This window comes from Geotrypetes seraphini, chromosome 12 (genome assembly GCF_902459505.1).
Source record: "Geotrypetes seraphini chromosome 12, aGeoSer1.1, whole genome shotgun sequence".
Taxonomy (NCBI): domain Eukaryota; kingdom Metazoa; phylum Chordata; class Amphibia; order Gymnophiona; family Dermophiidae; genus Geotrypetes; species Geotrypetes seraphini.
Genome location: NC_047095.1, coordinates 48,261,777 through 48,288,429, shown reverse-complemented (window position 1 = coordinate 48,288,429; position 26,653 = coordinate 48,261,777). Strand labels below are relative to the sequence as shown.

General features: G+C 43.2%; 1 protein-coding gene across 4 annotated transcripts in view; it reads right to left on the bottom strand.

The window, feature by feature from the left end:
- The window catches only part of ITGB3BP (integrin subunit beta 3 binding protein), a 93,990-nt gene that overhangs the window by 64,462 nt on the left and 2,875 nt on the right, over window positions 1-26,653 (bottom strand). For all 4 annotated transcript variants that reach the window (XR_004536683.1, XM_033917224.1, XM_033917225.1 and 1 more), the window contains exons 2-5: window positions 24,076-24,118; window positions 7,519-7,660; window positions 5,119-5,176; window positions 4,635-4,713 (exon numbers count right to left, since the gene is read on the bottom strand). Coding sequence is in view for 3 of the 4 variants with exons in the window: in XM_033917224.1 (XP_033773115.1) it covers window positions 4,635-4,713; window positions 5,119-5,176; window positions 7,519-7,660; window positions 24,076-24,118 (322 nt within the window). In the remaining variant the exon portion in view is untranslated. The remainder of the gene's footprint in view (window positions 1-4,634; window positions 4,714-5,118; window positions 5,177-7,518; window positions 7,661-24,075; window positions 24,119-26,653) is intronic.

Sequence of the window (26,653 nt, the reverse complement as noted above, 5' to 3'; positions counted from 1 at the left end):
ATTGATCAGGGTCTACCACTCCTCCATACCTATTCATGTTTGTCTTCTGTGGTCCTATTCCCGGCACTTCAGCCATGAACACAGAACAGAAATATTTGTTTAGCAATTCAGCCTTTTCTTTTGTCAGCTTCTATATATTCCTCCACTTCACTTTTTGATCCTTCTCCCTTTCTTTTTTATTACACAAATGTATTTCTACCCTTTTTCATTTTGTTTCGGTAAGTTAATGTTCGTCTATTTGTTTGACTGTCTGTTTTAATAATTATAATTTGTTTTTAATGTATGCCTTTCTACTCTTTATTTTTATATATTATGTAAAACCGCTTTGAATTTTGATAAGGCGGTATATCAAATTTTTAAATAAACCTGAAACTTTTGAGTCTCACAATGCCACTTTTGCACTTCTTCCTTTCACTAATATATCTAAAAAATGTCTTGTCTCCCCGTTTTACCGTTTCAGCTATTTTTTTCTTCCACTTGCATCTTTACTTTCCTGACTACACAACCAACCTCTCTTAACTTTTCCAGATATTTTTGCATGTCTTCCTCTTTCTGTGATCTTTTGTAGTTTATGAAAGCTAACCTTGTATTCCTTACCTTCTTAGCTACTACTTTTGAGAACCAAAGCAGCCTTCTTTTCTTCTTACTTTTACTTACTTACCTCACAAAAAGGTTTGTCGCTCTTACAATTACTCCTTTCAGTTTTGCACACTGCATTTCCACTCCTTCCAGACATTCCCATCCAGACAATTTCTTGACGTAATCCCCCATCCAAACAAAGTTAGTTTTTTAAAAGTCTAGAACCTTTACTTTTGAATGAGCCTTCTCTATACCCGTCTTAATATTAAGCCATACCAGTGATCACTAGATGCCAGATGATCACTTACTGTAACATAAGAAACACTTTCTCCATTTCTAAGCACTAAGTCTAGTATGACCCCTTTCTGCGTAGACTCTCCTTGTATAGAATCCAGGATCTCCCTACTTCTAGAATACCCCACATCATCTCAATATTCCATCTCTAAAACATATTAATACCATGCGATCAAATATTTTTTCAGTTATTGCACCCTCCCTCTGGAACTCCATACCAACCTACCTAAGAGAAGAATCAAACCTAAATTATTTCAAATCCAAATTTAAAACCTTTTTGAGGACACCTTTGAATTGCAATTGTCCTCATAAGGACAGCTTGACATTCCTCACCCAAGATTATTCCCGTACCTTTTGTTTGTCCCTTCCATGTTTCTTTTCTTTTAATTTTGTAGTTCTACCCCACTTTCCTTTCGCTCAAGTTTATCTGTCCATCTGTCTGTCACACTAACTTTCCCCAGTTATGTTTATATTTACTTATCTAGTTGTTTTAATTTACTATTTAAATATCATTTATAATTGCCTTTTATTGATATACACCGCCTAGAAGCCTGATTAGGTGGTATAATAAATTTTTAAATAAACTTGAAACTTGATATTACATATGGGATAGTTCACCTCTAAACTGATTTAAAAAATCTAAAGTAACACAAAAAGGTCATCTAAAATTTACTCCTACTGAATTAGAAAAATATTAACTTAACTAGTTATGATACTTTAAAAATATGACAAAAAAAATTCTTAGGACATTTGGTTCAGATCAGCAGTAAGTGCAGTATGGATTATGCATATAATCTGGACATGTATACTGACCAGATAGTCAAACATATTTCAATAATCATTAAACAAAATCCCAAGAAGCATCAGAATTTTTTAGATAGATAAAGAAAAATAACTTTATAATTCAATTTTATTCTCTCATGGTCAGATTAGGAATGAAGAAAAATTGCTTCCTGGAATGAAAAAAAAAAGAAAAGGAATAGAAATTCCCCTGTTGATAGGTACAGGGAACAAGCAGTATAAGTGGTCTGACAATCTTTGAAGTTAAACAGAGCTGTAGAATTGGAATGCCCTTCTGGACAGCTTAGGTGACCCTCTGCTGTGTTAGCTGTCTCAGTGGCAGAAGGAACAGACCAGCTTTGGCAGCAGCTCATCACAAAACAACTTCCCATTTTCCAATATCTGATGAAAAGCTGCAAGTTGTGATATACATTCAATAATGTTTTCACCTATTTTGTCCCTATGGAGGATTCTGTGTGTGACTGGAACACCTGCAGAAAGGTTTTCTCCTGCTAGCTATTTTAAGTGCTATCTTTTTTTTTTTTTTTTTTTTTTGGGGGGAGGAGAAGATCATAAGCTTAAAAACTATACTGAGATCAAATACATATTTGCTAAACTCTTCACTTCTAAGGGCTCCTTCAACTAAGGTGCGCTAGCATTTTTAGTGCACGCTAACCACGTGGTAAACGAAAAATACTAACGCAAGCTCTATAGAGTCGTTAGCGTTTAGCGTATGCAGCATTGTAGCACGTGCTAAAACCGCTAGCATATCTTAGTAAAAGGAGCCCTAAGTGGTATTTAAACAGCTTTGTTTTTATTCATACTATAAAGTCTTTTATTGCTTCCTCATTTCTTCTTTCCCCTTGAAAATGTTCAATTTATTTTAGAATTAAAATTTTGGCATTATTGAGAACTACACAAAACTGGACAGAAAAGACATTTAAATTCCTGATGTTTTAACTTATTTTCTAATTCTTGCATGAGATCTGAGGAGAAGAAAGACATTTATGAGGGTTTTTTATTTAAGGCTATGGCTAATGTTACCATTAGTGTGTGGCTTTTAAAAAGATTTGCATTTATTGTTCCATGTAAATCATGTTTATTTATTTATTCAATTTTCTATACCATTCTCCCCAGAGAGCTCTGAACGGTTTTACATGAATTTATTCAGATACTCAGGCATTTATCCGTCAGTCCCAGAGGGCTCACAATCTATCTAATGTACCTGGGGCAATGGGGGGATTAAGGGCTAGATTCACAAAGCAAACCGATCGTGTACCGATCGGTTTGCGACCCCTTAGCGACCTGATTGCCCTCCAGCCTGATTCACTAACCTCTCCTGTGATCTGCTTCCAATCCGTGCATGCAAATGAGGGGAACTGCATGCTGCCCCAAATCTCTCCTGCCCTTTCCTACACTGTGAGCCCGTGGTTTTAACCTGCGGGTTAAAACCACTGGCTCCCTGGCTTACAATAGTTAAAATTAAAAAAAAAAAAAAAAATTTGCAGCTTGGACGCATTCACCCCTGCATCAATGCCCCCCCCCCCCAATGTGCCGATGCCTCATAAAAGGCAGGAGGGATGACAACAACTCCCTCCTGCCTTGTGGAACCTCAACTGACCTTGCCTGGCCCAGCTATGCCGGGCCCAGCCCACCTCCCCTCCCTGTACCTTAATCTATGCCAGCTGGCTGGCTGGGCCCGGCCCACCCACTCCCCATACCTTTTTAATATCATTGGGAGCATGAGGGGTGCTCAGTCCCTCCTTCTCCAGGCCTCCTCCGAGGCTGGCTGGATGACCGGGCAAGGCCCACCCCCTCCCAGTAGCTTGTATATCGTTGGAAGCAGGAGGGGTGTTCAGTAACCTCCTGCTCCACGCCTTCTCCGCCACAAGTGCAGCCTTAGGCCACACCCCAATGCATCATCAGATGCACGGGGAGGGGCCTAAGGCCCTGATTGGCTGAGGTGCCTCGGGCTCCTCCCTTTGGAGGGGCCTGGGGCGCCTCAACCAATCAGGGATTTCCTTAGGGAGGAGTCTAGGGAAGTCCCTGATTGGCCAAAACAATGGCACCCTTCCTGCTCCCAATGATATTACAAAGGTACGGGGAGGGGGTGGGTCGGGCACAGCTAGCCAGCCGGCCTAGGTTAAGGTACAGGGAGAGAAGAAGGTGGGCTGGGCCCGGCATGGCCGGGCAAGGCTAGTTGGGGTTTCACATGGTAGGAGGGAGTTGTTGGCATCCCTCTTGCCTTTTCTTCGGCAGGGCCGCGTTTGGGGAGGTGCATTTTTTTAGGGGTTTGGGGAGGGAGGAAGCATTTCCGGGGGAGGGCTTTATTTTTTAAACCGAGCAGATATTTTGCGTGTGTAAAACACGCTAAATATCTGCCCGATTAAAAAAAAAATTACAAGCCCTGACAGCAGTGACAGGAGGCTGCTTCTCCTGTCACTACTGTCAGGGTCTGCGCATGCATTGGGATCGTACAACAGGGATCCAGGCCGATAGATGGGGACGTTCCTCCGATCGCCCCCATCTACATTTTAAAGTTTTGTGAATTCATCGGACCTGCCCGGATTGGACACGGATCGGTCCCGATTGGGCAGGTTCGTGAATCTAGTCCTAAGTGACTTGCTCAAGGTCACAAGGAACAGCATGGGTTTGAACCCACAACCTTAGGGGGCTGAGGCTGTAGCTTTAACTACTATGCCACACTTGTTACTGGTTTCACACCCACTCTCCACCAATTCCCACCCATGCCACACTCCCTACCCAAAAAAATGAATACTGTGTGCTTAGTGTGCATGCAGGCAACAAAACTAACAGAGAACTTTTAGCTCATCCAGCATTAGGCATGCGTTAGCACCGAACACAGCTTAGTCAAAGGGTCCCTTAATGAAGAGAAAATGCTTTTATAAAATGTTTTATCTCAGGCCCAATTTCCTGAAAGAATAAGGTTAGGGAAAGAGTTAAATTTTAAGAAAACATACCTGAATATGCTTCAGATTTTCTCTCATTTTCACAAACTTTCCCAATGATTTTTCAACTTTAGATAACAATGTCATGAAGCTGCAGAGTAAAGAAAATATAAGCTAGATTACTTTAGTAAAATATGGATTTTCACTATAGGCCTATAGGACCCAATTCACTACTACTAACCATTTTTCTAGTGCTACTTCATACTGTAAACGTGGAGGGGCTTAATCAAAACATACATCCAAGTCCACTTTGAGTGAATGGTACGTCCAAAGTCGGCAGTGGGAAAATGCCCATTTTCGAAAAATACATCTAGAATATATATATATATTTTTAATCATCTGGATGTCCAGGCTATGCTATCCAGCTCATTTGCATGGGTAACAAACTTTCCTACAAAGAGATCATTAACATGCTGGTTAGTACAATCAGTTCCTTGGTCAGAAACACATTAAAGAACTAGAAGTACCATTAGAAATCACAGTTGTATGAACTTACTTATCCTCTTCTGTTTGAAGCTGCCCTCTGCTGGATACAGCTGGTTCCACATAGACTGCTGTACACAAAAGAATAAAACCCATGAAAAATCTGTCCATAATTATCTATTTGTATTATAAAAGAATGCATGTCTTAGTCTGAATCCTGAAAGATACATTTTTCAACTAATTTAATGGGCACGCTCAGGGCTGCAACAGAGAAGACAGAGTGAGAGGAATAAGCAGCCAAAATTTAAAAGCGAGAAGGTCTCAATATATTTCTAATCCTAAGCATTACAATTAATACTTACATTCCACTACATACACATCGGCTTTGTACAGATTACAATAAAAAGATATCTAGCAATTATTAGCAATACACAAAAGCACTAAACTTAAATATACAATACAACAAACTAAACTACAGTAATTACAAAAACAAAATGTTTGAAAAATAAAATCTTTAAATCTTTTCCTAAATTTCATATAACAGAGTTCTGATCTAATAGTCATTGGAAGGGTATTCCAGCATGCAAATATAGCAGTAAGAAACCTTTTTACTTTTACTTGTCTCAGAGAAGGGTATTGACGATTCTGTACGCATGAGTCTTTCAGAAGATAGAAAAATGGTGATATCAAATAGACTGGCACATAGCCTTGTATTAACAGCATATGGTCTACCAAATAACCCCCACCCCTTTATGAAGCCACATTAGGCTTTTTTATTGCCGGCTGTGGCAGTATTAACTCCGACGCTCATAGGGATTCTATGAGTGTTGAAGCTAATACTGTCATGGCCAGCAATAAAAAAAAGCCCAACACAGCTTCGTAAAAGGGGGTGGTGGGGAATGCAGAGAACAGATCACATTATATAACCTATTCAAAAAAAATAGGGAAATGAAAAGGGATTGGGACTTGTATACCGCCACCTTCTCAATAGTAGTAACTTTCAATATAGGAGTTCAAAGAATATCCCCTAGTGAAGACAATGTTTTCTGCGGGAATCTCTCTCATTGAGCTAGCTAACTAGCCAACAAAGAAATGATTTCAAAATTAAGTAGGACAGCAATCCAGATTAGAGGAGCAGGTGAACTTTTTTTTTTAATTTTTTTATCCTAGGAACCAGTTCTGTTGATTATACTAATTGAAAGTTTGTCCAAATACTGGTTCCTAATGCTATACTATCCTCCTCTGCATTAAAATCAATAACCACCTGTGAGAGGATTCTCTCAATTTTCAATTTTAAAATTTCTGATGCTCATGGTGAAGATATTCGTATTGTCACATGAAATGACATCTGCTGTTCAGTTAATTTTTCTACTAGAGCAAATAGTTTTTTTCTGATTTACAGGTTGCTTACCATTTAAAACTAAGTAATAAGCTTTCTTGCCTTCTTTTATAAATCATAGATGTCCTCCTTGTTAACTTATCTCCCCCCCCCCACCACCTTTATGAAGCTGCTTTAGGCTTTTTTATTGCCGGCCATGGTGGTATTAGCTCCGACACTCATAGAATTCCTATGAACATCGGAGCTAATACCACAGACGGTGATAAAAAAAAAGCCTAACAAGGCTTTGTAAAAGGTGGGTTAATATTTGATGACTTAATCCAAGCTATGTCTGGATATCAGCAATTCCATTTTATTTCCAGTAATTCTTTATTAAATCAAGGAAAATTTGGGTGATACACGAGGCATTCCTTACTATATTTAATTGGAATAACACTTTTCTTCTTATCGGGAGTTCTCCACCTCATTACATGGAGTTAACTGCCATAAAATATTTGACATTACCAAATCAGAAGAAGTCAAATATGATGACCATGAATATGTATACTTTATACTTTAGTAAACCCATATTTGGGTCTAATATATTTTCTAGATGTAGTTTCAGGTCTCTTAAAGTTATACAATTTTCAAAAGTAACCACATATTGAGAAACAAAATCATATCCTATTTGAGGATCTGATCACTTTCCTGGAGGGCAATATAATAAAATACATCTCAAAGAATTATGCAACAAGGTATCTAAAATACTTCAAATCATTATCTCTAATTTGGAATTGGAGACAGAGTTGAATAACTGAACCTCACAAAAAAATTCCTCATGAATTAATGCTATAGCTCCACCTTTTTTAATTCACAATTAAACATGGGTGATTTTATAGCCAGGAGTATAAATTTCCAATAAAATAGGATTCATACTTGATTGAAACCAAGGATTCAATAATAAAGACCATTCCTGGCTATTTATCTCCTGGTTAATCCTCAAAGATGACCTCTTTATTGCAAATACAACTTGCATTAATACTAAGGCAAAGAACAGGTCCATATACTGTATAGGTAGACTTGTTTCTTCAATGGTACAATAATTCACCTTGCTCCGTCACCTCTAGATAGCAAAGAGCAAAATGTTTAACTGACCATTTGAAGCCTGTTTTCTGAATCTTAGTGTATTGCCTTTTTCATTAGGACAAGGAGATGAGCTAATTTTGCAGGTTCCTGTTGTTGGGGAGAAATGTTGATTCCATTCTTTTTTTTTCTTCCAAGGTGTTGTGTCATATTCCTATATAAAATAAGAGCAATAAAAATAACAATAAAAAAAAAATAGCACTGTCCAATGAATCAAATAAAGCAGCAAAATCATTCCAGAAAAGCATTAGATAAATTAGATAAGCAGAGGATCATTATTTGTAAAATGAGGCAAAAATCAGGAATCAAGTGGAGTCTCAGGTACTATTACTATTAATGTCTATTGCATTACAACATGCACAATGCTGTACAAATAAACACAAGAGACAGATCCTGTTCTATGGAGCTTATGCTCCTAAACCAGTGGTTCTCAAACCTGTCCTGGGGGACCCCTAGCCAGCCATTTTTCAGGAGATCCTTAATGGATATTCATGAGAGAGATTTGCATGCATTGGAGGCAGTACATGCAAATCTCTTACAAATGTTCATTGTGGATACCCTGAAAACCCAACTGGCTGAGGGGGGTCCCCCAAGAGAGGTTTGAGAACCACTGATCTAAACAAAACAAATAAGAGACTTCATAAAATGTATTTATGATTAAAAGAGCTAGAGTTTAATATTTACATCAACTGCAAAGGAAATTAATTAGATAGACTAGATTGTGATGGCAGATCAGGCCTTTCAATATTTCACTCCTTACAGGAAAGTTTGTAATGATATTTGCCACTTGAAAACCTTCGGATTCAATGTTCAGCAGCAAGAATTCTGCTTCAAGTCAGTGGAAAAATGATCATCAATCAACTTATGCACTTAGGTTGGAACACTGAATATGCAATTATAAAGTTAACTGGATAAGTAACATACTAGAGGACTGCAGATAAAGCACAGTTACTTACCGTAACAGGTGTTATCCAGGGACAGCAGGCATATATTCTCACATGTGGGTGACGTCATCTACGGAGCCCCAGCGCGGACAGCTTTTCAAGCAAACTTGCTAGAAGTTTCAAGTTTGCACACTGCACCACGCATGTGCTAGCCTTCTTGCCACTAGAGGGCGCATCCCCACCTCGTGGTCCTCAGTTCCATAACATAGCAAAGAAAGCCATCCCCGGGGAGGTGGGCGGGTTGTGAGAATATATGCCTGCTGTCCCTGGATAACACCTGTTACGGTAAGTAACTGTGCTTTATCCCAGGACAAGCAGGCATGATATTCTCACATGTGGGTGACCTCCAAGCCAACCAAAAAAGGGCAGGTGGGAGGATGGCAAATTATGAAAACAGGTTACGTAACACCGACTGGCCAAACCGGCCGTCGCTTCTGGACAAAGTATCCAGACAGTAGTGGGAGGTGAACGTATGAACCGAAGACCAAGTGGCAGCTTTACAAATGTCCTCCATAGGTGTAGATCGGAGGAAAGCCACAGAAGCTGCCATCGCCCGGACTTTATGACCCGTAACGCGACCCGCAAGCGGGAGACCAGCCTGAGCGTAGCAAAAAGAAATGCAAGCAGCTAACCAGTTGGACAAGGTGCGCTTTGAAACCGGGTGTCCCAAACGATTAGGATCAAAGGACAAAAATAATTGAGGAACCTTCCGATAAGACTTGGAGCGTTGGAGATAAAAGGCCAACGCCCTCTTACAATCAAGGGTATGAAGCGCCGCCTCACCAGGATGAGAATGGGGCTTCGGAAAAAACACCGGAAGGACAATAGACTGATTGAGGTGGAAATCAGACACAACTTTAGGTAAAAATTTTGGATGGGTGCGGAGAACCACCTTATCATGATGAAAGACCGTGAAAGGAGGATCCGCAACCAAGGACTGTAACTCACTGATTCGACGAGCAGATGTGAGTGCAATCAAAAAGACTACTTTCCAAGTAAGAAACTTAAGATGCGACTTGTCGATGGGTTCAAAGGGAGGCTTCATAAGCTGAGCCAAGACCACATTAAGATCCCACACCACCGGAGGAGGTTTCAGAGGAGGATGGATATTCACTAGCCCCTTCATGAAACGTGTCACCAGAGGATGAAGAGAGAGAGAACGACCCTCAAGATGCCAATGGAATGCTGCAATGGCACTGAGATGCACCCGAATGGAAGTCGTTTTCAGGCCAGACTCAGACAAATGCAAAAGATATTCCAGAAGCGAAGCCACAGGCACCGAATCTGGTTGCAGACTATTCAAAGAACACCAGGATGAAAACCTGGTCCATTTCTGAGTATAGCAAAGCCGAGTCGAGACCTTACGCGAGGCCTCCAAAACGTCCCTCACGGCCCGAGACACCGGAACCGAAGTCAGAGGGAGAGAAACCAAGCAGTCAGATGTAAAGACTGAAGATTGGGATGCAACAGCGAACCCCGACTCTGAGACAGCAGAGAGGGAAACACCGGTAGAAGCAGAGGTTCCCTGGTACTGAGTTGAAGAAGTAGGGAGAACCAGGGCTGCCTTGGCCACCGAGGTGCAATGAGGATCATGGAGGCTCCGGCCGATCTGAGATGAACCAGCGTTCTCAAAATCAGAGGGAACGGTGGAAACGCATAAAGGAACCTCCCCTCCCATTCGAGGAGGAAGGCATCCGCTTCGAGACGATCCGGAGAGTAGATCCGAGAGCAATAGAGGGGTAACTTGCGAGTCTCCGGAGAGGCAAACAGATCCACTTGAGGAGTTCCCCAGCGGTCGAAAACCTCGCGAAGTACTCGGGAGTTCAGAGACCATTCGTGCGGCTGGAGAAGACGACTGAGTTTGTCTGCCAGCTGGTTCTGCTCTCCCTGAATGTAGACCGCCCGCAGGAAGATATTCTGGGAAATTGCCCAGTCCCAAAGACGGAGAGCCTCCTGGCATAGAGGCCAAGAGCCCGTACCCCCCTGCTTGTTGACATAGTACATCGCTACCTGATTGTCCGTCCGCACGAGTACTACCTGGTCGTGCAGCAGGTGGACAAAAGCTCGCGCAGCCAGAAAAATGGCGCGAAGCTCCAGCACATTGATGTGGCACCGACGGTCCTCGGCCGACCACAGAGCCTGCGTCCTCAGACCGTCCAGGTGCGCTCCCCACGCGTACTCGGAAGAGTCCGTCGTCAAGACCTTGGTGTGAGGAGGAACGCGAAACAGCAAACCCCCTGACAAATTGGAAGAGTCGGTCCACCAACGGAGCGATCGACGTAAACAAGGAGTTACTGATATCCGGGAAGACACCGGATCGCGATCCTGGCGCCACTGCGACGCCAGAGTCCATTGCGCGATTCTCAGGTGCAAGCGAGCGAACGGCGTGACGTGAACCGTCGACGCCATGTGACCCAGCAAAACCATCATGTGCTGGGCCGACACCTGTGATTGCCCTCGACAATGACGACTCCACCGAAGCAGAGTCTCCCGCCGGGGCGGGGGGAGAAAAGCGCGAAGGCGAACCGTGTCCAGCACGGCTCCAATGAACTGGAGAGACTGTGCCGGACGCAATTGAGACTTGGGGAAGTTCACTTCGAACCCCAGGCCCTGTAAAAGACTGATAGTCTGTCGGGTCGCTAAGATAACCCCCTCCCTGGACGGGGCTTTGATCAGCCAATCGTCCAGATAGGGAAAGACCTGTAGACCCCGCGAGCGCAGGGCCGCCGCCACCACCACCATACACTTGGTGAATACCCGAGGGGAAGATGCCAGCCCGAAGGGAAGAACCCGATACTGCAGGTGCAAATCCCCGACCTGAAACCGCAAGAACCTGCGGCAAGCGGGATGCACCGGAACATGGGTGTAAGCTTCCTTCAAGTCCAGGGAGCACATCCAATCCCCCTCCTCCAAAAGAGGATAGAGAACCGGGAGCGATAACATACGGAACTTCTCTCGGACCAGGAACTTGTTGAGCTTCCGGAGGTCCAAAATGGGGCGCAAGTCCCCGGTCTTTTTTGGGACCAAAAAGTAACGGGAGTAAAACCCCAGGCCCATCTGATCGCGAGGCACCACCTCGACCGCCCTGAGGCTCAACAAGGCGCTGGCTTCCTCCAGGAGAAGGGCCAGCTGGTTCCGATTGGGAGGGCAAGCCCCGGGGGGCAAGTCCGGAGGCGGACAGGAGAAGTTCAGCGAATAGCCGTCTGAGATTATCCCGAGCACCCAGGCGTCCGACGTGATCACCGACCAGGCCCCGGCAAAGGCCGTCCGCCGACCCCCGATGGGGAGGGGGTGGCTCGATATTGCGGTGGGGGCCCGCCCCCAACCGCCTATCCCGTCAAAAGGACGGCGCGGCCTTGGCGGCCCCCTGCGCGGCAGGTTTAGAGGGGCCGCCTCTACTCTGCTGGGGCTGTCTTCGAGGGGGCGGTCTGGAGAAGGCCGGTGTGGACTTCTGAGGGTATCTCCTCGGAGGCTGCCTGAAGGGGCGCTGAGCAGGCGCCTTAGGCTTCGGCTTCACCAGAGAGGCCAAGGAGCGTTCCTGTTTGGAAAGTCGCTCCGTCGCCGCATCCAAAGTGTCATCAAACAATTCCACGCCAACGCAAGGCAAATTAGCCAGGCGTTCCTGCAAATTGGCCTCCATTTCGAGGGTACGGAGCCACGCCAGCCGGCGCATGGCCACTGCACAGGCGGACACCCTCGAGGCGAGTTCAAATGCATCATAAACCGCGTGGAATAAATAGAGGCGCAGCTGGGTCAGGTTGGAACTAAAGGTGGCGAACCGGTCCCTATGCGACTCAGGCATCACCTCCCGAAAGGAGGGGAGGTCCTTCACCATCGTACGGAGGAAGGAAGAGTACGAGAAGGCGTAGTTCAGGACCCTGGTCGCCATCAGAGAGTTCGCATAGAGACGGCGCCCAAATTTGTCAAGGGTCCGGCCCTCCCTACTAGGCGGGACCGTCGCCGAGACCCGGGAAGGCTGAGATTTCTTGACCGCCGATTCCACCAGGAGCGAAGTATGGGAAAGTTGGCCCTTCTCAAACCCTTTGATGGGAAGGGTGCGATACTTAGACTCCATTTTGGCGGGGACCACCGCGACCGTCAATGGAGCCTCAAGATTCCTCAGAAAGGTCTGACAGAGGACCTTGTTAATTGGAAGGCGCGGCGACTCCCTGGGGGGGGCAGGGAGATCCTGCTCCTCCAAAAACTCCTTGGTGTAAGTGGACCCTTCCGACAAGTCAACACCCAAAGCCGCAGCCATATCCTGCACAAACCTCGTAAAGGACGAGGGTTTAGCAGGAGGAGAGGGAGACCGAGACTTCCCGGCAGAGCCGAAGGGAGAGGCCTGGTTGGAGTATCTGGGCTCCCTACCCGACCCCGACCCCAAAGAGGCACAGTCCTGCGACCTCGACGGAGTCGGAGACCGGGTGCGCCTGGAGGAACCCCTCGGGGATCCCCCCGGGGTCCGAGGCACCGAGGTCCGCCCCTTCGGCCCGGGCGAGGAAGCCCGAGAGCTCTCCCTGGCCGGAGACCGGAACAAAATGGGGTTATCAACCCGCAAATCCCGAACTTGCAAGGCACCGCCCCTGGCCGGTGACGAGCGACCACGCCGCCGAGGCGAGGTCCGAGACCTCTTAGCCTTCCTCGGCTTGCGCCTCGCTCGAGACCTGCCCGAGGGAGACGAACCCCTCGAGGACCCCGAGGACGAGGACGAAAGTCTTCGTACTCGGCGCCCCTTGTCCTTCGGGCGCACACTACGCCCCGGCGGATCTCGCGAAGCCGGGTCCGAGGGAACCACCGAGGTCGAGCCGTGGGCGCCTCGGGAACCGAGGCCCCGGTACCCGAGACCGAGGTCGCCAACTGCGGGGCCACCGGGGCCGAAGCCTCCGAGGCCGAAGCTGCCGAGGCCGAAGCCTGGTGCAGCTGGTCAATGGCCCCGGTGAGCTCCGAGGCGATTAACGCCCGGAGCAATTCCTGGAACACGGGGATTGACATCCCCTGCGGCAAGACCTGCCGCTGCTCCTCAGAGGGCGACCTCGGTCTCGAGTATTCCCTCGGGGCAGCGGACGATGGCAACTTGGGCTTCACTGAGGCGGGCCCACCCGCCGACGAGCCCGAGGATGGCTTCTTAGATGGAGCTGAGGAGGGAAGCGGAGACTTACCCGAGGCCTTGGAAGAGGGCAGCTGCTTCGAAGGCACCGAGGCCCGAGGCGAAGCCGACGGTCCCGAAGCTGAGGCCGAGGCCGATGTCGAGGCCGAGGTCAAGGCCGGGGCCGAAGCCGAGGCCGAACTCGAGGCCTTCCCCGGCGGGGACTCCACAGAGAAAAGTTCCGCCATACGGGCCTTTCGGCGTTTAAGTGCCCGCTTCTGAAAGGTGGCACACTTATCGCAGGATGCCGTCGGGTGTTGGGGCCCCAAACACCTCAAACAGCACCTGTGCGGGTCAGTAATCGAAAGGAGTCTTTCACAGCGCCCGCACTTTTTAAAGCCCGTTACGGGCCGGGACATGGGCCCACAAGCGAGCCGGGAACAAGCGAGGTTCCTCGGCCACGGCTACCGGGAGCCCCCGGTAGTAACGAATACGAAGATTTTTTTTTTTTTTTTTTTAAAAAGAAAGAAACAAAGCAAAAAGAGACGAAAAAACGCAGCGACCGTGCGAAAAAACCCCACACAGCCGCGGCGACAGAAGGCAAATTTAGCACAATTTCTCCACAGGGCTTCTGGCTCCGCGGATGAAAAAGAACTGAGGACCACGAGGTGGGGATGCGCCCTCTAGTGGCAAGAAGGCTAGCACATGCGTGGTGCAGTGTGCAAACTTGAAACTTCTAGCAAGTTTGCTTGAAAAGCTGTCCGCGCTGGGGCTCCGTAGATGACGTCACCCACATGTGAGAATATCATGCCTGCTTGTCCTGGGATAAAAGACCTTAACAGTCCATTCAGTCTGCCAAACAAATCACACACACTATCAAATTCATGTTTATACCAACAAAGAATGTGGTATAAAATAATTGATCTTAGACTGTAGAAGTCTGCTTGGCACTGTCCTTATGTTCCAGCTACTGGAATTGCTGTCAAAGCCCACTCCAGTCTATCCCAATCTGTCTTGTTGAATACAGGACAAAAGAAGTGATCGGATTAACTCCAGGCCATAAGTCAATCTTGTGTATAACATTGAAGGCAATTGTGAATAAAAATGGCAAAATTGGTGTGACCCATAGAAAAGTATACACAGTAACCAATTGGTTAATTGACACAGCCAAATTGGACCCCACGCTCCAACAGGTCTTTCTCCCTGATGCATACACATAAGTCAACAGGCTGCTCTTCATGACACACACATACACACACTTTTCTCTCAACCTCACTTGCACCCCATCTCAGCTAACACCCCTTCTCCCTGCCTCATTCACACCCCACTACACAGATCCAGTATGCTCTCTCTGTTGCTTCCCTCCCAGATCCAGCATGCTCTTTGCTACCCCCTTCTCAGATCCAGGATGCCCTCTCTGCTGATCCCTACCCCATACAGCCAGCATGGATTTGGCTGCTGCCCCCATTCCAGCAACCTATAGACCTAGCATGACCCTTTTGCTTTTTTGGTTGTTCCCAGCCTTCCCCCAAACAACTGCCATGTACCATCAATGCTCAAAAGTCTTGTTTCACCAGGGTAGGGGATGATAGGTCAGGTCAGAGAGTATGTGCTCTGGAGCAGAAGTCGGGCACTGTAAGCTGTAGTGCTGGTGCCAAATAGAAGACTTTTGAGCACAGAAAGCACACAGCCAATAAGCAAGGGGAGTGGTGCAGTTGACAGGAGTGTGCACAGTGGGGTAGGAGGTGAAAAAAAAATCACTATTTTTTTCTTAACTGTCTACGGGTGTTATCAGTAGATAAGACTATCCCAAGCTTTATGTGATTTTCTTTTGCTTAAATTTCTTGATTTATAGTGAAGTATATACAGCACAAGGCCTCAGTTAGCCTGCACAAAGTTCAGCTGAAATTGATAGCATTACTCTCTGGTTAACTTTAGCCAAAACAAATTCTACTACTTATATCCAAATAACCTTTGCCTGGACAACAAGTTGTTGGGCCAAACATTACATGGCCACACGCCCCAAATTCTTGGAGACAAAAATTTATGGGGTCCTTTTATTAAGGTGCGCTAACCGATTTAGCATCTGCTAAATGCTAAGATGCCCATAGGAATATAATGAATGTCTTAGCATTTAGGGCGCACTAATCATTAGCATGTGCTAAATCGGTTAGCTCACCTTAATAAAAGGAACCTTATGTGCTTAACTGTGAAGCTAACCACACAAATCATTTTTGAATATACACCTCCTTCATTTTAACTGAGCTTTAGCTTATAGCAACTCATAGAAAGTTAAAATATTCTTCCTCAGATGTACAGCATTATGAACTTAATAGGAGCCAAAACATTTCTTTAAAATGAAAGTTAGTTTCCTATAGTTTTCAGATTTATTTCTGCCACGGTAAACCCACCGATTCCCAACCTACAGGTTCATTAGATAGATTGTGAGCCCGCCTGGACAGATAGGGAAAAATGCTTCAGTACCTGGATAAATTCATGTAAACCATTCTGAGCTCCCCTGGGAGAACGGTATAGAAAATTGAATAAATAAATACAGTGGTACATAAAAGTCTGGAATAAACAGATCTTAATGCTATTCTAGAGCTTCAGTATGCAGTTTTTCACATAACAGTAGATGTTTTGGTGGATCATAAATTATTCAAATCTTGATATGCCACTTAACAAATGTCTAAGCAGTTTACAATAAAAATAAATAGAAAGAAGTTAAAATACAAATACCTGTACTGGGAGAAAAAAACCCCCAGTCAACTAGATACATAGGTATGTGCTTCATTGTTCACTCCTCTTTCAAATGCAACAAGTTTTGTACATTGGATATGCATTTATTTTGTCTGCTACTTAGCAAATAATAAAGTTAAGAAGAATTGGATCCTGCAGCAAAAGTGGCTCCAACTTTAGCCAATTATAGTTGCATAATTCTAACCATATCACCTCAACTACTTAGGCAGCAGACAACTTTGGAGTGAGTGGCAGTTTCTTCATCTACAGGGGGTAGATGATATCTAGACTATGGATTAAGGGGATCTAAAGCAAAAAGAAGCTGTTGTTGACAGAGGCATAGAGGAAGTACAGGTCGAGCAAGGAGGTACTCAAAATGGCTTTGCAAGTTGTGGGAAAAAGTAGTGACAAAAGGCACTTTTTGCCTCTTTGGAGGTGATTTTCAGGTGAAGAATGCAAGTCAGCATTTGAATATGTCCGTCACACATTTCTTGAAGATCATAGCTTGAGACTGAATGATAAGTGTGCTGGGACATCTTCAAATCATCAACTGCATAGAAAATTCCAAGGAATACATAAAGATACTGCAAAACTGCATGATTCTATCAGCAGAAAAACTTTCCAGGTGACATCCCCATGACATTGAGCAAAATATGCTGTTTTCTGGAAGAAATCCAAAAAGATCTCTGCCGTCAATTGGTCAACCCAGTACCAGACTTGAATCCAACTGAGAACTTAAGTCAATAAAATAGCACTGGAAATATCCAAGTGGCATACTGCATCAAAGAGAGCTGACAGGGGTACCCATTGCAGCCTAGAATCAAGTGGTTACTAGAATCAAGTGGCTGATTTTCTAAAGTTGGTCTATTCAGTGCCAGGATGGTGCAAGGACATCTTACAAAATACTAACCATCACTAACAAACACCCAAATGGGTATTTTCTTGCCAAATTAAAACAAAATTAAATTAAAAACCTTTATTTTAATCATATAATGTCATGGATACAATATCTGAATAAAAAACAAAATATAAAACAGGAGAACCAAATCCACAATCTCAAAGACGTGAAACTAGGAGTGGAAACGTCCTAAAAAAACATGGACACAATTTGATTCTAAAATATACTTTTTATTTATCCAAAAATGGCTCAAAAAACTCAATGACTCGACATGTACATGTTTCGGCCAAATTGGCCTGCCTCAGGAGTCTGGCGAGTCTTCAAACACAAAGATACATTAATCCAAGTGCTTGATGCATGAACGCTGATATACAGCTACTAGTAATCAAATACAAACTTGCAGCACTGGGTTAAAGGTGCAGTAGAAGTCACTTATCTGGTACAGTCTTGTAAATCCATGCTTCTTCTCACAGCTATAAGGTTTCCAAACGCTGCCCAAGGATCAGTTCCATTCAGATGAAAACCCAATCCTTCGCGGTCGCCTTTCCAGATAAGTGACTTCTACTGCATCTTTAACCCAGTGCGTTCATGCATCAAGCACTTGGATTAATATATCTTTGTGTTTGAAGACTCACCAGACTCCTGAGGCAGGCCAGTTTGGCCGAAACATGTACATGTCGAGTCATTGAGTTTTTTTGAGCCATTGTGTCCACCTTTTTTTAGGACATTTCCACTCCTAGTTTCACGTCACACAATATATGAATAGCAGATGAGCCAATTTTTAAATTGCAATGTATAGATCAGTACCTGTGTTTTATGCTATTTCACGTAGGTAGCATGCATTTATGACAAAACAGCATTAGAGAACTACTGTGCACAAAACCAAAAAGAACTAATGCTAATGGTGTCTTATATACCCGCTACATCTCCAACTAGATTCAAAGTGGTTTACAAAAAATTACAACCACACTAAATAAGCACAAATTATAAATATGGAAATGAAATAAAGACAATGATACTGAAATTCCACATGATAAACAACCTATTGCAGCTTTCTATATACCACTATAATCCTTAAGGCACACCCAGTCATAGAAACATAGAAACATGACGGCAGATAAAGGCCAAATGGCCCATCTAGTTTGCCCATCTGCAGCATCCACTATCTTTGCCTCTTCCTTAGAGATCCCACATGCCTGTCCCATACTTACTTGAATTCAGATATGGGTTTTGTTTCTACACCTCTAGCGAGAGACTATTCCATACATCTACTTCCCTTTCTGTTAAAAAGTATTTCCTTAGATTACTCTTGAGACTATCACCTCTTAACTTCATCCTGTCCCCTCTCATAATGGAGCTTCCTTTCAAATGAAATAGACTCACCTCATGCATATCTATATCATGTAGGTATTTAAACTCCAGTCAGTCTGATTTTAAATGTCAAATTATATACAATGAATACGCATGAGATAAATCCACTGCATGCAAATTTATTTTATGCATAATCATTACAGAAATCCTGGACACCAAACCTGCTTGATGTGCCTCCAGGACAAGAACATGAACTTCTTTGATCCATCCCGTTAAAGGGTCTTAACAGGAGCAATAAATGAGAGCATCGGTTCCCAATTTGAGTCAACCACAGTAGCCTTGCTATACATTAACCTATAGGTCTGCAGAAAAAGAGAAATAATAAATACATTGTAAGTTAATAGATTCTAATTCCTTCTATCTTTTCCTTTGCTCTTTTATATAGGGAGGTACAATTTCTTTTCCTGCTTTAGGACTTACAAATTATAGCTTTAAATGGTAAGCTACAATGATGGTACTCCGAATGTAGTACAGTATATCAAATTCTGAATAATCTAAAGGGATAAAATACGTACAATGTAGCTACTAAAAAGCAATTCAAATTAAAATCAAGTACAGTTCTCAATATTTTCAGGATTCCATTACACACACCCTGACTCAGTTATATCTCTTAACAATATATAACACATTTCCTATTTGCTTTTCCCAGTCTAGGGTATTATACTGTATATATACTGTCCAACAGAATTTTACCATATATACTCGAATATAAACTGGGATTTTGGGGCTAACAAATTGGCCCAAAAATGGGGGTCCCAGTTTAAATTTGAGCCAATACACCCCCTTCCAAAATTATTGCAGGCCGCCACCAGGCTCTACATCCTGCCGCCCTTCTTGTCCTAGCCTTATACTTCTACTGCTGATCATCGGTGGAGGTGCAGCGGGCAGGAGCGAACTTTCCAAGTTCCTGCCCCGCTGTGAGGTAGATAGGCCGCTGTCTAGGCCTACCTCGAATGAGACCTCGAACACTATATACTGGCTTCAATAAGTATATATTTATTTTACCAATCAATAACAGCTTACAAGAATAGATCATATAGTATATAGTGTAACAGAAGGTGATACAGAAGGTGACCTCTAGGCCTAGAGGTCCTCTGATGTCTGTTCTGACCTCTGGCTCCTAAAGGCCTGGTTTTTATACATTTCTTAGTGGCCAACACCACGTTGGTTTACATCACATGATACATCCTTATTGGCTATTCATTTATGCATTACTGCCTAACTATATTCATTTATTGGCTATTCTTATCTACGTCATGTTATATGTTTTACTCTGTTTTCCGTAAAGCCTACCTTTTCCCCGAAATGCCTGTTTCCCCACCATATTAGTATTTCCGAGCACAAGCCCCCCTCCCAACTCTAAACATCTCCGATACTTTCCATTAGATATTTCTTATGAATTCTTTCTTCTGAGAATTCTGTCTTCTGACCACAGTCTGTTTATCTCTTTATGGTATCTGGCTGGGTGGGCCTTGGTGTAAAACCACAGCTAGCCCACAGCCTCAGGACCTGTTGCTTTTTCTCTAGTTTTATTCCTACAGTAGCTAATTGAACTCATAAAACAGCGTATTTCTCCATCTTTGCATGTTCTTCAGTTAATGGTGAAATATCTTTCCATAGTTAATCTACTGTTTCTATCATCTGCAGAGATAGATAAGGTAGATGTCAGTTGCAGGGGTTGAGGGCAGTTTTTCTGTAAAGAGCAAAGTGATCTTTGTCCTTTTCCCATCCCCCTTCACCTGTCCAATGCCAGGACTTATCTTGGGATGTATCTCACTTCACCTGTCTTGCTAATGTCAGGACTTACAGGGACCAGAGCCTCCATGCTTTATTCTCTCTCAGCTGTCAACTGGCTGCTGTGAGTGTCTTTGGCTGCTGAGAAGCACGAGCAGGCGCACGATTTGGCACTGCTGCACAGACAAACATGGTACATCCCTAGACTGATCCGATAGGACTCAAGAAAAGACATTAGCAGTTAAGATTACATTTTTCCTTCCTCGTCATCATCCACCAGGCCACTCCAGACAAGTGGCATGTAACAAAGCACAAAAAAGTGCTTATTTAATTGTGGATCCACCAACTTAATAAACTAAAAAAAGAGCAAAACTTCAAAAGTTGAAAAAAAAAAGACCTCAGTCACTTGCCTTAGCTTGGACCAATATCGATCTCAATTAGGCATTAATCCTATCATTAGTCAGAAAAAAAACCTCTCGTAAGATAACTGTTCAAGGAATTATTTCATTTAAAGAATACTTTGAAATAAAGTTTGTGGATATTTACAATCTCCAATTTGGTGATTGTATGAAGAAAGTCTCATATCTTATCTTATATATGCAATAAAAATCATAGTTCAAAGCATTTATGTCCACAAGATCCACTCAAGGGCTTTCAAACACCACCAAATCCCCAACAGATCATTGTTTCACCAATCTTAAGCTGCACTTTTACTTCAGCCCTCAATATACCCTGTACTCCTGTACTTCTGAACGTAACAAGTCGCATAAGCCTCTGCTCAAAGGCCATTAGATCTTTGAATGAAAGAGTGCTTAGCCCAGAAGGTACTTCCTGACTCTAGAGGCCACCAATCCACACAATCATCTCCTTCTCAGTGTAAGCACCTACGATGCTATTTCCACTATCAAATGGAGAACATGTAACCTGACATGATCAGAACTGTATATAACCAGGAAATGTAGGACTCTGCGCAATCTCCTCAGCATACACTGAAGAGCATCCTACTAGCAAGACCTACAAGAAACACTTAAGGATACTTTTAGCCAGAAGACAGTATTGCCTAATAGCAAACATCTGCCTTGCAGCATTGTAAAAGCCTTACATCAAAAGCCTTGAGTACCAAGATCTGCCTTGCTGACCAACAACCAACCAGAGCACAATCTCCAGAATAAGATCCGAGTGTCTTATGAGCCTTGGTCCTTCTCTCTATGGCTCATTAGCCCACCCACCAGGCTATTTAAGATACTGGGTGATGCTCTACTAACCTTTCCCATACCAGATGATGCTATTCTAGAGATAGGTATCTACTGTTTTATTCATATTTTGGGGGTGGGTGGGAGGGTTAATGACTACTGGGAGAGTGTGAGAGGGTCAATCCTTATCCATCCAGTGGTCATCTAGTCAGTGTATCTTTTTGGCACTTACGACACTTCTAAAACAGGTCTAGTTTGGAACGTCAAAGTTCCATCTAGGACATCCTGCAAAATGTTTGATTATTGCCGCAAAACGTCCAAGTCTAACCCAGCCCACAGCCCAGCCAAAACATGCCTCTAACATGCCCTTTTCTGAGCTTGACATTTTGGAGAGTGAACATCCTGCAAAATGTCTATGTTCTTTGTTTTAATTATTGGCACTTGGATGTTTTGCAGAGAAAAACATTCATGTGCTTATTTTTTTGACGTTTTTGCATTTTGAAAATGTCCCTAATAGTACAGTGTGTCTTAGTTGTTGGCCGCAGTTGTGTAGTTGAGGGAAGGGAGATACAGGGTATAAATGGTATGGGATATATATTTGTTATCTAGTGGTAGGGTATAGACATGTATCTATGAGAATGTGTAAAAGGGAATATCCCCACCACCACCACCATGGATTTAGTTAGCCTATCCCTTTTGCCAGTGGCCTTTCTTCCGATACTGGTGCCCATGCCTCCTGTTAGTCTGAAGCAATAATAAAGGTTGTACATTCTGAAAGCTTTTGGCATTGGGAAAACAAAATGACTACATTTGTAAAATTAAGAGCAACAGTAATTTTCATTTCATAGTGATAGAAATTGTTGAAGTTTATTGTGGGGTTGATATTTTTTGCTTAATTACATCAGATTAGCATAGCAAAGATTAATAGCTATCTTTTTGACATAAATACTTGTTTTCATTTCGCTTTTTCATTCTATAGTTGTAGACTATAACATCCACATGGTTTCTTCTCGCAGTGAAAGACAATGTACAGCTATCCTAATGAATCAGATTTTTATTTAAATTCTTTATTGATGCCTTAGTTTAACAAATATCTGTAAAAATAAGATAACATGACTCAAAGAAATTGAGACAATATAACTTTCAAACATCCATCCTTTGCCCTCCCTATCCCTATCCCCCCCTCCAATCTCTGCTCCCAACAAAACAGTTTAAGCAGATTTATTGTGACAGATTTTCCCCATTTGAAGCCTGAGATCAGTGATTCAGAAATTCCATTTTAAATGTCTTACTTCCAGCTTTATTTTGGAGTGAGTCCACGTAGAAGTCCCATATGCAAAGAAAGAGTCCCGTCAGCTGTAGACAAGGTTTGCCCACTTGAGATTTATCCAGGTAGTATAGAAGCATAAATAAATTCCCCTTTGTCCTGTGATACTTATCGTACCTGATGTCTTAACTTCTTTCTACCAAACAACCTATATCCCACAATTGCAAAATCCCCCCTCCATCACTCTTGAAGGCCTATAGTTGTACCTCCACTGTGACTGTTATATCATCCACATTCTTTATTATATACAATCCAATGCAGGAGCTCCTATACATTTTTGATATGCTGATTTGAGCCAGTGCCTAACAGCTCATGAAATTCACATTTGTGTAAGCCTTATAGAATTCAGTCAGATTCTGCAGGAGATATCTCCTCTACACAGCGCCTGTAACATCAAGGAAATTTTCATTCTCTCGACAGAATCCTAGCCTGGGCTTTCCAAATGCTCCTACATGATTCATGCAGAACAACCAAAATGCTTCTCATTTCTCAGGTCATCTCTATCTTATTACCTTTGAGGATTATGAGTAACAAGTCTTCCTTAACCAAGGTACTGAGTAGTCAGGACCTCCTAAGAGTTTATCTGTCTGGCAATGAGAGTATTGTATGGAGACTTTCTTAAGTTCATAGAGGCATGGACTTCAGTCATTTACTATAACTGTTCTTGCAGGAATGGAGAGTCTGAATTATTAAGGTAGCATGGCTTTGTTCCCATGCATAGTAATATGCTTTATTAATGAGCCAACTGTCTGAGAGAGTAAGTATGGTAAAACATTTACTATAAATTTTATCTGCAGATCTGGACTTAGTTAAATATCCTTTTTATAAACAAAGCTGACCTTTGTGGAACCACAGCACAAAGACTGATTTGAATTTGTCAAAAGTATCTCAGCTTGTCAGTGACATAATCCTTTCTGGTATCCCCCAAGTCAGCTGCTAGCTGAAATCTAACAGGATAGTGAAAATCCATCGAACGAGAACCCTGATCATGAGTCAGTCATCTTTCTGGTCCACTATGTCATCTGTTCAACCACCAAATGTTACTAATCCTTAAATCCATATTACATGATGTTTGAATACTGTTCTAGTGAAGGAACAATATCATCCATATCCAGTTGTAAAGGGAAGTAACATTTCTTTTGTAATCTTTAATAATGAATCAGAGCTGGAGATGGATTTTTAGACCATCTGGTCTTTCAGGCTAGTTACTAGACAAAACTCTTTTTCCTCTATACATTTCTCATGACTCTAAATACAGAAATTGACAAAATGCTTACATTTTTGTTTTCAGCTGCATCCAACTTCAGTGATCTTTTAACTCTGTTAAAAAAAAACAAAAAACACACCACTGGAAATATCTTGTTAAAACATTAAACAGTTTTAACATTCTTTAAAAAGAGCTGTACTGCTTATATATATATATATATATATATATATATATATATATATATATATAATATAATAAAACGCATGCGCACTCCCATCGCGTGCATCCGTTTTCCGTGAGATGTAGGGCACCTCAGGTAGGAGTGCGCATGCGCACGAAACACTCTCTCTCCTCCCCCGAGGCGGATGTCGGACACGGCGGCTATCGGCCCGTGCTGTTTTTTGGTCTGCCCTGCTCCTTGCCTGAAGTCCTCTCTCTTCCCCCGAGGTGGATGTCGGACGCGGCGGCTGTCTCCCCCGAGGCGGATGTCGGACGTGGCGGCTGTCAGCCGTGCTGTTCTTCGATCTGCCCTGCTCCTTGCCTTACTATATTTTTAAGTTGAAAGACGAGGCAGCGGCTACTCTCAGGATCCCCACCTGCGTCAGAAGTCCGATGCAGTCGGGGATCTTGAGAGGAGCCGCCGCCGCCGTGTCTTTCAACTTAAAAATATACTAAGGCAAGGAGCAGGGCAGAACGATCTTCAAAATGGCCGCAACTACAAAGTTAACATCCTGGTGTCGTGGACTATACCTTCCCTCTCTGCACATACTAACAACAAAAATTCCACTTCAGAACTTCCCCCGGGGTCTTTTTAAAAGTCCAAAACACTCTCCTTTTCACTCTCAGGAGGTGAGATGGGAAAGGAAGAGTTATAACACAGTCTGGAGCATTCCCAATGTAGCCGAGGCTGAAAGGGTTCACCAGGCACATTGCCATTTGCGATGCAATACAGGAGAGGATAAGCAGTGATGCGGTAGGTTGGTTATGGTTTGATATTTTGTATTTTGCTTATGAGGATATGCTAAGGGTTATTTTACAGCTGCTTTAAATTGTTAATGAGGCCAGTGACTAGACCGTGCAGGGGGAGCAGGAAGAAGGTGATGATGGACAGGGGGGAGGTAAAACAAAGGGGCTGCTGCTGGATAAGATGAGCAGTGATGGAGTGGTGGAGGACACAGGGGAGGTAAAAGGAAGGGATAATGGATGGGGAGCAGGCAAGGGGTGGTTGTGGACAGCCAAGGAAACCCCCCCCCCAAAAAAAAAAAACACAGACAGCGGCTAAGGAGAGAGAAAAAGAAATAAAGATAGACACACACACACACATATATATTCTAGCACCCGTTAATGTAAACAGGCTATAAAACATACCCCCTCTTTTACAAAGGTGCGTTAGCGCACTAGCACGTCCATAGACTTATAATGGGTGCGTTAGTGTTTAATGCACACGTAGATTTAGCGTGCGCTAAAACGCATAGCACACCTTAGTAAAACTAGCCCATAGTATCGCTGCAGGGCCACCCCTATGATGTATAGTGCTGCGACATGGGAGACAGGTTGTTCTTTCCACTGGGACTGGACAGCATGAGTATGCCACTGAAACATACTCAGGCCTGGAAAGGGAGAAGAAATGATACCATTACAATAGCAGATTCTGCTGACTAATGAGTAGTGTCAGCACTGCTAATCAAAGGAGACAGAAAGAGAAAAAGGCAGAATATGGAGAGGCACAGTAGATATTGAAAAAAAAAAACCAAAACCCCAACAACAAAAACTCCTGTATGTACTCTACAAAGGAAATCTTTTGTTTAGAAAATACTGAGATAAAATGAGCATTAAAAAAAAGTTCTGAAAATAACTTACCATACATATCTTTACTGCACTGTAATGCTACAATGCACAGAAATCCAAAGCAATAAAAACGTTTAAAAAATGTGATTATTCTCTTCATAAAACATAAGATTCTACTGTTTTACAAAAAAAAACCCCCACTGAATTTCCATCAGAAGTTCAAATGGCAAAGAAATCCATTTTCTAGCCTTCAGTACTAGAGCTATTCAGAGCATACCAAGGGCTATCCCACCCTTCAATATAGGCTCTCTTGCACTAAATACTCAGCTGTCAATGGCAAAGCTAGAAAAAGAAAGTTGAATACTTCTAATACTTTCTGCCCTCCAGCTGTCCATAAGTATACTACATAATCACAGCCAGCCAAGAACTAACAGTGCAACATAATGGGTAAGGCTCGAGTTCTGAAATTCAGACTCTGCTTTGAATACTATGCCCAACACTTATTGAATGATCTCAAGCACATCACTTTCCTAAATCCTGTATTCAAGCTAACAAGCAGTATAGTGAGAAGATACTCGTTTACCATGCCATTCAACATATGAAACAATAAGGGATCCTTTTACTAAGCTGCAGTAAATGTGGCTTTAATGTGGCCTTAATGTACTCTTATGCAGGTCTTTCCACATCATTTCTCTGCTGTCGTAAAAATGCTTTATTTTTTTGTGATAATGGCTATGTGCTAACATTGCCATTAGTGTGCAACCATTTAAAAAAAATTATTGCATGATCGCTTACCACCACCCATTTTGTAGGCAGTAAGGGCTCCTGCCTTAACTATTCACTAGCCAGTTAGTGAGGAA